Source organism: Solanum pennellii, chromosome 4 (genome assembly GCF_001406875.1).
Source record: "Solanum pennellii chromosome 4, SPENNV200".
Classification (NCBI taxonomy): domain Eukaryota; kingdom Viridiplantae; phylum Streptophyta; class Magnoliopsida; order Solanales; family Solanaceae; genus Solanum; species Solanum pennellii.
Window position 1 is genome coordinate 7,156,627 of NC_028640.1, and position 12,516 is coordinate 7,169,142.

Genomic DNA, 12,516 nt, shown 5'->3' on the forward strand with positions numbered 1-12,516 from the left:
CTTGATATCCGTACTTTAAAATACATCTAAACATCGAGAGATCATTCATAACATGAATCATAACCCTTGAATTTATAATTTAAATTCATGATAGAGTTTACAGACAAGACTTTGAGAGTTCATTTGAGTCATTTTGTGAAGTCTTTCACAAACTTTAAGAACTTATAAGACTTCAGTACTTGAGCTTGACGAAGAGTAGAGTTGAGTTCATTTTCTTCAAAATGATATATGGGAACTAAGTATTCCCAAGAGTAAATGTTTTTTACAAGATGAGAGGAAACACCGATTTTCAAAAGAGTTCATGAGGAGTTTTGAGTGCTATCTCTTTTCAGAGAAACCTTTTGAGTAATAATCTCAAAATTGAGGATGAGGAAATGTTTTTTTTAGAAATACATGAGCTAAGTTATATTTTTGAGAGTAGTATTGAGCACCGATATGGGGGAGAGTCCAAACAACTCACAACCCCTATAAACCATATAGCCGACGTGGGTAGAATAAGGGTCATACTTTTTAGATGATTCTTAATTGTTTTTTTAGCATAGGCTAGTGGATCCACTTAGTTGAGGAGTTCTATACCCCGTCAAGGTATATGAAAATTTTGGCAGGGCGGGCGAGACGATGTATCATCACATAGCTCATAGTGATGGTTTTCGGTTAGAGAATCTCCTAAACAGAGCTTATTTTGTATTTTGTCAGAGCTTATTTTGTATTTTGTGTACAAAATGTGTTATATTATATGTTTCAATACATTGAGTTGTTATCTATTGCTTTAAAATCTTTTCTCTTTATATTGCATCTTTGTCAATGCTTTATATTGAAATGAGTTGAGAGTGAGTGGAAGTTGAGCTAGTGAGTTGAGACAAGGTAAGTCATTTCTTCAGTTCAAGTTCAAACTTATGTCATGCTTTAGTTTCCCCCTTACATGATCGTACATTTCATGTGCTGACGCTATTTGGCCCCTGCATGTTTCATGATGCAGATACAGGTAACCAAAATCATCAACCAACGATTCATTGATCCAGTTGAGTTCCAGAGTTAATTGGTGAGCTTCATTGCTTCCGAATGATCCTTTATTTATATTTAGTTATTTCAGTTTGTTAGGATGATCGGGGGTCTTATCCCGACATCTCTCTTAGTATTAGAGGCTTCATAGATGGATAGACAATAGTAGTTTCTAAGTCTTATTTATTTCGATTGTTATGTTCTAGACTTGAGTTGCCCTTGATGCCAGTTGAATGTTTCTCTAAACATTCATGAGTTTATAATTTTGAGATATTTGAGTTGAAGTTTATTCTATATGACTAAGTCTTTCGCTGAGATTTGAGCCAGACCAAGCGTTCACTTGGGGGCCAATAATGGTTTTTGAGTGCCGACCATGTCCAGGATGTAGGCTCGGGTGTGACAAATTTGTTATCAGAGAGCAAAGTTCAAAAGTCCTAGGTGTATGAAGCCGTTTTGCAGAGTCCTAGTTATCATTTTGAGATATTTTTTTAAAAAAATTAAAGTCAAAAATATAAATTTAAAACTATTTTTTCACTTTGTTAAATGAAGGGTATATGTGAGCTCATTTGGTAATGATAGAAAGGATATATGTGAACCATTTGTATAACGATAAGGATTATATAAGTTACTTTTATAACAAGAGTCATTTTAACTCCGCACAAAATTTTCATATAAAAAGTCAAAATAGTAAACAGGATCTACAAACAAAATATCTCATATAGGACAATGAAACAAGAAAATTTAACATACGCAAAATTTATGATGTGAACTATCATGTGCATACCTCAGATACTTCTTCACGACATTATTTTCTTGGCATACCTCCAAACTGATATCATATAATTGGTCCATAACTTGGACAATTCAACAACTTTTTTTTTTGTTTTTCTTCAAATTTTCAGTCATTACCTTGAAAAAAAATAACAATAACACACTAGAACTATTTTTTTGTTTCATACATAAACTACTCGGGAGTGTGAGGCCTCTTGCTTTCAAAGAGTTCTCGTTTATTTAGAATAATAAGTAGTTATTATATGTTGTAAGTAGAGTATTCAGGTATCCTGGGGCTTGTCTTGGTAACCAAGCCCCAATACCTTATCTTCAGTACATTAGTGGCTTCATAAATGAGTTAGTTGAGCTAACCACTTTTTTTTTACAAGCCTATGATATAATACAAATATCAGATTTATAAATAAAGTTATTGAGTTTGTTTTCTAAATTTATCTTTGTTGGGTTTTAAAAGGTGTGAATGGAAAATGAAGAGTTGCGACTTTTATGAATAGTTGCGATGTTTATGAAAAGTTGCGAGTTTTTATAAAAAGTTGTGACTTTTATGAAAAGTTGTAACTTTTATGAAAGGTTGTTGATCTTTCCCAAAGATTGTGACTTTTCCAAAGGTTTATGACCTTTCCGATAAGGTACAATAAGAACTTTTTCACACTATTCTTTGTTTTCTATAAATTGAGGAATTTCCTCTTATATTAAAAAAAGAATTTTTGGACTTCTTCTACAAATACTAAAATATATTATTCTAAGTGTACTTTACTGTCGTTGAGTGGCTCGCTGACACCAACATTTTGGATATCATTACACTGGTGATTGGGATCATTCTATCCTGGGAGGACATATTCCAAAATCAAACCTCGGATACTATAGGGGAATAATTTCCTTGGGGGGACATTGAGCATTCAGTGGGCTCGATCTTCTTTCTGTTTTTCCAGATTTTGGTATGTGTTACAGATTTTAGATCTGTGAATTAATTTTTGTTCTTGTGTTCTTCACTGGTTCATTAAGATTTGGTAATTTCGTGTTTCTGCAAAGTTTGTTGGAATCAGTAAGATTTTTTAAACACAGACAATTCTTCTTAAAAGAAAAATATTTCGTATATTATATCTAATGTGTTTCTGATTCTAGTTTCTCTACTAGTTTAAATATTCTAGTAGTGAAAATGTTCTTAAACTTTGTTGTGTTTTACCAAGTTCTTCAAAGTTTTGTTCTAAGTATCTTAAGAATACAAGATGAACAACAATCGCATGCTCATCTTTTAAAACCTTCCGCATAGTGTCATTGTATTTTGTAATTAGTAGCATGTCAGACCAATGTTTGCTTTGGCCCAGTGACAGTTCTGAGTGTCGGTCACGTCCAGGGTGTAGACTCGAATCGCAACAAAAGCACATAATGGTTTTAACCATGTTCATCATATGTAATTGTAGAAAACAAAAGTAATGTTATATAGTTTTAGTTGAAGCCAGGCATTATGATGTGAACTGTCTGTATCTCCAAAACTATATGGTCACAATATTCCACATTCATTTCTTTGAAAAAACATAACCCTGCTTCTTCCATGAAAAAAACTCAATTAGGAGTCATGGAGGATCCGAAAGAAGTACGAAATTCAGATCATGAAGTAGTTATAGTCATGGTTCCATTTCCAATTCAAGGACATCTCAATCAACTTCTTCAATTTTCCTGTTTAATCTCTTCATCATATGATCTTCCAGTCTATTATCTTGGCTCTCCCTCACTTAACCGTCAAGCTCGCCTTCAAGCCAACGCCTTAAATCCTTCAGATATAGCCAAAATCCACTTCCATGACATTCCAATACCTGAATTTGCCTCACCTCCACCTGTCTTTGATGCCTTAAGCAAATTCCCATTGCATCATAAGCCATTATGGGATGCATCTTTGCTTCTTCGCGAGCCCATTGCTTCCTTTTTACGCAATATCTCCTCAAAATCAAGACGAATCGTTGTTGTTCATGATCCTTTTATGTCCTATAATGTTCAGGATGTTTCTTCCTTGCCTAACGCTGAATCATATATATTTAATGGCATTTCAACTTTAAATATGTACTATTTTATATGCAGATTTAGAGGGAAACCTGTCCAACTTGGAGAAGAATTGCTTAAAAAGCTACCCGACCTTGAAGGAGGGATACCTGATGAAATGAGGGACTTCACAGCTATTCAGAGTCCACACATGGGTATTAGATCAGGTGATATCCTTAATACGAGTCAAGTGATTGAAGGTGATTTTATTGAATTGCTGGTTGAAGAAAGTAAACAACAATGGGCAATTGGACCAATTTTGCCAACTAAACTCGATCATATCTCGAATAGAAACAATATATGTTTGGAATGGCTGAACAAACAACCTCCAAGATCAGTTCTTTATGTATCATTTGGAACCACATCTACATTTTCCAATAGAGAAGTCATAGAGCTCGCGATGGGATTAGAACAAAGCAGACAGAAGTTCATATGGGTGTTAAGAGAAGCTGATAGAGGAGATATCATTACCGGGGAAGCTAGAAAACTTGAGTTGCCAGAAGGATTTGAGGAAAGAGTAAAAGGGGTCGGGTTAGTGATGAGAGAATGGGCACCACAACCTGAAATCCTGGCTCATTCTTCCACAGGCGGGTTCATGAGTCATTGTGGATGGAATTCTTGCATAGAGAGTATTACTATGGGGGTACCAATAGCTGCTTGGCCTATGCATGCTGACCAGCCAATAAATGGTTTCTTGGTGATAGAAATACTGAAAATAGGCCTGACAGTGAGAGAGTGGGATAAACGCGCAGAGCTAGTAAGTGCATCCACGGTAGAGAATGTCGTGAGGAAGTTGATGGCATCAGAAGAAGGTGATGCAATAAGGAAAAGAGCAGAAGAACTGGCAGAATCCGTATGGCGTTCCACAGAAAAAGGGGGTTCTTCTCGAATAGAGTTGGATTCTTTTATCGCGCATATCACAAGATAAACTTGCTTTTCACCAGAAATTTCAAGTATCTTGGTTACTTCTCATTTTCATTTTAAGTTTATGTTATTTGTAGTTTTGATGATTTGACAAACTTAGGGACCTCATAAAGGTACCGGGTTTTCTACTTGAGTATTGCAGGTGTCTTGTTTGGAGTATTGCAGATGAAACAAACCCAGGGACCTAGTAGAGGTACCAGGCTCTCTTGAGAGTGAGCCAGTCGACTGCCAGCTGGAGATAGTACAGAAAGTAGGTGCACACTTCCCGATGGCGTCAGAAAGTGTGACCTTTCCAACCAATGGCCAAGATGTTTAGGAAAGGGACTTGTCAATACAAAAGACACTTTCCTAAACACTTTTTGGTAGCTTTTGCAACTTGATAAAAACTTTTCAAGAACTCTTGTAAAGGCTAACAAAAAGGAAAAAGGCAGAATCAAATTCCAAACACAACTGCAACATCTGGAGATATTCGTCTAGTTGTTTAGGAATTTATTCTCATGTTCTTGAACTGTAAACCACTCCTGAATCTATAAAGGAATTGGTGTGTTGTGTCAAAGTCTAGGTTGTCCAGGTGGGATAGCTTAGTGGGTAGATTGTTTTTCTACTTAGGCTTGTTAAGCAATAGAGGACTATTGCTTAACGGTAAGATTGATAACTCTTTCTTACGTTTGGTGTAATCGTGTTTCGCTTTTGCTTTTGAAGATTAGTGAAAACGATTGAAAATCCTGTGAGACAGGTCGTGGTTTTACTCCCTTAAGCAAGGAGGTTTCCACGTAAAATCATTGTGTTGATTTTACTGCATTTAACTTCCTGTTTTACTCATTAGTGTAGTAAGGGACCTGGTCCATTACTGTTAAGTAAAGGCATACATTCTATCAAGTGGTATCAGAGCAGGCACTCCCTATTTGGTTAACACCAAGGAAGTGATATTGTTCTAGAATGGCTGCTCCACTAAATCTCGAAGAAGGTCAGTCGTCACACAGACCTCCTCGTTTCAATGGACATTTCTACAGTTGGTGGAAAGTTAGAATGCATGACTACCTCATGGCTGAAGACAGCGAGTTATGGGATATCGTACTGGATGGACCATTTGTTCCGATGATGGATGAAAAGGATGGAGAGAAGACTATCACTGTTCCAAAGCCTAGGCAGAAATATGACGAAGCTGACAGGAAAAAGATTGAAAAAGGTTTCAAAGCTAAAACTCTCCTGGTTTGTGGGATAGGACCTGATGAGTATAACAGAGTGTCAGCCTGTGAGTCTGCTAAAGAAATTTGGGATTGCTTGAAGACTGCACATGAAGGAACTGAACAAGTCAAAGAATCTAAGATTGACATGCTTACCTCACAATATGAGAACTTCAAAATGAAGGAAGGAGAAACAATACATGACATGTTCACCAAGCTGTCTTCCATTACAAATGAGCTGCGAAGTCTGGGTGAACCTATAAGCATGACCAAACAAGTCAGGAAAGTGCTTCGAATTCTTCCAAAGTCTTGGGAGAGCAAAGTTGATGCCATTACAGAAGCCAAGGACTTGAAGGTGCTGACTATGGATGCTTTGATTGGTAATCTGAAAACACATGAGATGAATCGAAACTATGATTTGTCAAAGAAGGAAGCCAAGAAGGACAAGTCATTGATGCTAAAGTATAAATCAGATGAAGATTCAAGTGATGATGATGATATGGCATACCTCATTAGTAGATTTCAAAAAATTGTGAGGAGAAACAAAATTTATAAAAAGGGAACTAATGGGACTCGAAATGCTGCTCAAGGTGATACTTGCTACAAGTGTGGAAAATCTGGGCATTTCATCAGAGAGTGTCCTTTGCTTAAGAATGAAAACAAGGAACATCAAAAACACAGGGGTGACAAGGAAAACAGAAGGGACCTGGTACCTGGTAACAGAGATCGTAAAGCTGCTGCTGATATGGTTGTCAAAAGGGCTCTTGCTGCATGGGGGGATTCTTCTAGTGACTCAGAAGATCCTGATGAGCCAAAGGATGTGTCAATGGTTGCTGTGCATGAGGAGGGAACTGTCTTCAATGAAATGTTTGCTCTCATGGCACACACAGAAAATGAAGAAGAAGACAATCAGGTAACTCTTCTTGACATGAAAAATGACTTGGATAAATATTCTCTTAAAAAATTGAGAACCTTGGCAAAAGTCATGTTAGATTCTGTGATAGAGTTAACATCTGAAAGAGATACCATGATTGTTGAACTTGAAATTTTAACTGAAAACAAAGGTCAATTTGAAGACACAATGTCAAGAATGGCGTCTCTAGAGTTAAAGAACTCTGAACTTAAGAATCAGTTGTGTCAGTTTACTGAAGAAGCTGAAAAGCTGAATGGAAAGCCAAATGGATTGCAAGCTGAAATTCATGAAAAATTGAAGAACTCTGAGACAAATCTCAGGTTGTCACTTGAAAAGAATAACAAATTAGAACAGGATATTGTGAAACTTAAGGAGGAACTTGAAAAATCTCTTAAGTGGACCAAATCCTCAAAGTTGCTGTCAAATGTGACAAATCAGAGTAATTTTAATAAGAAAGGACTAGGAAGTCTGAACATAAGTCCTCCTTATAATCCTCATAGTAAGTATGTGTTTGTGTCTGACAATCTGTTGTGTTTGCATTGTGGTAAGAATGGACATTTGAAGAATGAGTGTGTTAATTGGAGAAACTCATGTGAAAGATACTCTAATTATGCTGAAAGACAAAATGCACCAAATGAGAGACCTGGTCCTACAGAGCCTGTCTCAACTCACAGATTTTCAAAGAAAAAATCTGTTCATGCTCCTAGGTCTTTTGTTAGAAAGATTCAAAGTCTACCATATTGGACCAAGAACTATCTGATCACTCCTTTGTCTGCCTACTGGGAACTCAAGCTGAAATGGGTTCCCAAGCTTAACAAGTGATTTTTTGTGCAGGTGAGTGAGAGGAGCAGCAGTCAATGTTGGTATATGGATAGTGGCTGCTCTAAGCATATGAATGGTGATGTAAAGAACTTCCTCTCACTCAAGACCCTCCAAGGAGGAGGTGTCTCATTTGGTGATGGCAAGAAGGGGTACATTTTGGGAGTTGGCAAAGTAGGAAGATCTCTTGAAGATTCAATTGACAATGTTTACCATGTGGATGGGTTGAAGTACAGCTTGTTGAGTGTGTCACAAATCTGTGACAAAGGGAATGAGGTCAAATTCACTTCTGAGAAATGCACTGTGGTGAGTCTAACTACAAACAAAGTAATTCTCACTGCACAGAGAAGTAAAAATATGTATGTGGCAAACTTAGAAGCATCTCATGGAGATGATCTGACATGCCTTAGTGCTCATAATGAGAATGCTGATCTCTGGCATCGTAGACTGGGGCATGTAAGCTCATCTTTATTGAACAAACTGATTTCTAAGGACCTGGTCCGAGGTCTGCCCAAACAGAAGTTTGCTGAAAATAAAATATGTGTAGCTTGTGTTAAAGGAAAACAGATCAGATCATCTTTTAAGCCCGAAAATCAAGTAACATCATCAAGAACACTAGAGCTGCTTCATATGGACTTGTGTGGACCCCTGAAGGTTCAAAGCAGAAATAGCAAGAAGTACATCTTGGTGATTGTTGATGATTATTCAAGATACACCTGGATAAGATTTTTGAGATCAAAGGCAGACACAGCTGAAGAGTTGGTGGCATTCTTTAAAATGATTCAAACCAAATTGAATCAAGTTGTTTGCAGCATTCGATCTGATCATGGCACAGAGTTTGAAAACTCAACACTGGATAGATTCTGTATTGAAAATGGTACAAGCCATAATTTCTCTGCTTCAAGAACTCCTCAACAAAATGGAGTAGTGGAAAGGAAGAACAGAACCTTGGTGAACATTTCCAGAACTATGATTATAGAATCAAATCTTCCTCAAAGTTTCTGGGCTGAAGCTGTTAACACAGCATGCCATGTTACCAATAGGTGTCTAATAAGAGCTGTCTTGAATAAGACTCCATATGAACTACTCAACAACAGAAAGCCAATGCTGAGCTATCTTAGAGCATTTGGATGCAGATGTTTTATGCTGAATAATAGGAAGGATGATCTGGGAAAATTTGATCCAAGAAGTGATGAAGGAGTATTTGTTGGATATTCTTCATCCAGCAAAGCCTACAGAATATTCAACAAACGAACACAATGCATTGAAGAAAGCATTCATGTTGTATTTGATGAAGATGGAAGCTTGAAGAATGATGGATCAAATGATTATGATGATGTGCTGAAAATGCTCAAATCAAAGAAGATTGAAGGAGCTGAATTTGATGCAGATCAACAACTGAAAAATGACAGTGATGATCAGAATCATAGTCTACCTGAGAGAGGATGCTGAGGATGAACAGGATGATATAGTACCTGGTACTACTCAAAACTCCAGCCAGAGTACATCAGACTCCCCAGAAGATGATGTCACTCTTGATGAAGAAGAACATGCTGATCTGCCAAATCAGTCTGCTGCAAAGTCAGGATGGAAGCATAGTTCATCACATCCTCTTGACAATCTCATTTCACCCTTGAATTCTGGAATTCAAACTAGATCAAAAACAAGAAATCTAGTTGCATTCTCAGCATTCATATCATCTATTGAGCCCAAGAATGTTAAAGAAGCATTAAGTGATGCAGACTGGATCAATTCTATGCAAGAAGAACTCCATCAGTTTGAAAGAAGTAAGGTATGGTACCTGGTTCCTCGACCTGAAGGCAGAACAATAATTGGAACTAGGTGGGTATTCAGAAACAAACTTGATGAAAATGGAGTGATTACTAGAAATAAATCCAGACTGGTGGTGCAAGGATACAATCAAGAAGAAGGAATAGACTATGATGAGACTTTTGCACCTGTTGCCAGAATGGAAGCTATTAGAATCTTAATAGCTTTTGCTGCTTTTATGGGGTTCAAGCTGTATCAAATGGATGTGAAGAGTGCATTTCTGAATGGAGATCTCAAAGAGGAGGTGTTTGTCAAGCAACCTCCTGGTTTTGAAGATGCAGAGCTACCAAATCATGTGTTCAGATTGAATAAGGCACTATATGGTCTGAAGCAAGCTCCAAGAGCATGATATGAAAGGTTGTCAAAGTTTCTGCTGAAAAATGGGTTCAAAAGAGGAAAGATAGACAATACTTTGTTCTTATTAAAAAGAGAACAAGAATTGCTTATCATTCAAGTCTATGTGGATGACATAATTTTTGGAGCTACTTCAGAACATCTCTGTGAAGAATTCTCATCACTAATGGGAAGGGAGTTTGAAATGAGTATGATGGGTGAATTGACATTCTTCCTTGGTCTGCAAATCAAGCAATCATCAAATGGGATTTCAATATGTCAGGAGAAGTACATTAAGGAGCTGCTGAAGAAATTCAATATGTTTGATTCTAAACCTATTGATACTCCTATGGGAACAAATTCCAAGATGATAGTAGAGGAATCTGATCCTCTTGTGAATCAAACAATGTACAGGGGAATCATTGGATCCTTGTTATATCTGACTGCTAGCAGGCCTGATATTGTGTACAGTGTTGGAATGTGTGCCAGGTTTCAAGCATGTCCTCGTGATTCACACTTGAAGGCTGCAAAACGTATTCTTAGATACTTGAAGAAAACAGGGGACCTGGTTCTCTTTTATCCTGCAGGTGATACTTTTGATCTAGTTGGTTTTGCAGATGCTGATTTTGCTGGTTATCAAGTTGACAGGAAGAGCACCTCTGGAATGGCTCATTTCCTTGGATCATCACTTATCTCTTGGGGTACCAAGAAGCAGAACTCTGTGGCTCTCTCAACTGCTGAAGCTGAATATGTAGCTGCTGCAGCCTGTTGTTCTCAATTGCTGTGGATCAGGCAACACTTGGAAGATTTTGGAATTCACATCAAAGCAATTCCTCTTATGTGTGACAATACTAGTGCTGTTAGTATGGGAAAGAACCCAGTCCACCATAAGAGAACAAAGCATATTGATGTTAGACATCACTTTTTGAGAGATAATGTTGAGAAGGGAAATATTGTGCTCACATACTGTCCAACGGAGAGCAAATTGCAGACATCTTCACTAAGGCTCTCAGCAAGGATCAATTTGAGAGGAATCGGTTAAAGTTGGGGATGTTAATCTCCAAGTGATGCTTTCNTCTGTGAAGAATTCTCATCACTAATGGGAAGGGAGTTTGAAATGAGTATGATGGGTGAATTGACGTTCTTCCTTGGTCTGCAAATCAAGCAATCATCAAATGGGATTTCAATATGTCAANTGCAGGTATCCTTTGTGTGAATTTTGAATATCTGAACAAAGATCACTTTTGTATCTTTTGTAGGTATACTCTCAGTAGGGACCTGCTCAGCAAAAGAAGAAACTAGAACAATTAAGGAATGAAGTTAAACTCTACCATGGTACCTGGTACCTGTCCAGGTTAGCATTTATACATTAAATTTAAACTGAAAAATTTGACCGTTGAAAATGCCACGTGTCAGTCATCGGTTACTCTGACCGATCAGTCCCATCGTTTCTCCCTCAAACGACGCATCCAATCACAGGACCTGGCACCTTTTCACTCTTTTAAAAAGCCTTTCTTCTTTTTGAAACTTTCATCCATTTTCTCAACTTCTTCTCTCTTCTCTAGAAAGGTTTTATCAAAATTCAAAAACAATCATGTCTTCTTCTTCACCTTCTTCTAAACAAATGTTGGATGCTCTCAGTGAAATAGAGCCTCTTGCTTTCTATTCTCCGACCACTACTCAAGCCAGACTTCCTCCCCCGTCCAGTCCTCAACAAGACACTCCTGATAACCCTTTTTTCGCCATAGATCTAAACACTTCTGCAGTGCCTACTGGACCTGGTCCGTTTCAAGACATGTTGCCTGACAACATGTTTGAAGGGGATCTACCAAAACATAGGGCTTCGGAGTCTAACATACTGGCGCGAGTGAGGAACTCGTGATTGAAAGCCTGGCCATGATGCGAGAAGAAGCAAGGGCAGAGCATACTGCAGTCCTGGAAAGGGAAGAGGTAAGACCTACTCAGCCTATCTTTGATAAAACCCCTGATTTTGGAAGGTACTCTTCTTCCTCTTCTTCTGAATCTGCAAGTGAGGAGGAGTCATTAAGATGGAAGGTTGAGAGAAGAGAAGGAGTGGGATCTAGAAAAGGGAAAGAAAAAATTGTAGAGGAGGCCCCTAGGAGACGACCTACTACAAGGTCTGCGGCACAAAAATTGATGGCTGATGCCTTGAAGGCAAATGCACGTTCTACTGCTGCAGTTAGACGTGCAAGAACCTTCAAGGTATCAAATTTTAGAATACCTGAGGCAAATGTGGTTGAGTTGTCTGGAGAAGAAGTGGAAAAGAAAAATAAGAAAAAGAAGTCTGAAAAGAAAAAGGAAAGGGTAACAAGGAAGGTTGAAAAATCACAGTCGAAAGGGAAGAGATCTGGGAAAAAGAGAAAGCTGTCACAAGGACCTGGTTCCCAAGCCAGGAAAGTTGAGAATGTCAACTTGCAGGAGGTAGTTGACAACCTGAGGAAACAAGCAGTCCTAGCTGGAAGAGTTTTTGATATGGGGATCATAACTCTTCATGGCATGGATTCTCTGCACGATATGGTGGAGATTCAATCTTGGCTGCACTTGTTCGACAAAAATTCCCCCATTCTCCATGAAGAAGAGGTTCGTGAATTTTACTACAATATTCAATTCGGGGACGATGGGAAAATCCTCACACGGGTAAATGATATTGTCATATCT

At 38.0% G+C, this 12,516-nt stretch overlaps 1 protein-coding gene across 1 annotated transcript in view; it reads left to right on the plus strand.

Moving 5' to 3' along the window:
* The first annotated feature begins 3,243 nt into the window (after nt 1–3,243).
* The window catches only part of LOC107017424 (zeatin O-xylosyltransferase-like), a 12,430-nt gene continuing 3,157 nt past the window's right edge, over nt 3,244–12,516 (plus strand). Inside the window, exon 1 of the mRNA XM_015217660.2 lies at nt 3,244–4,824. Coding sequence (XP_015073146.1) covers nt 3,347–4,759 — 1,413 coding nt within the window. The 5' untranslated portion in view covers nt 3,244–3,346 and the 3' untranslated portion in view covers nt 4,760–4,824. The remainder of the gene's footprint in view (nt 4,825–12,516) is intronic.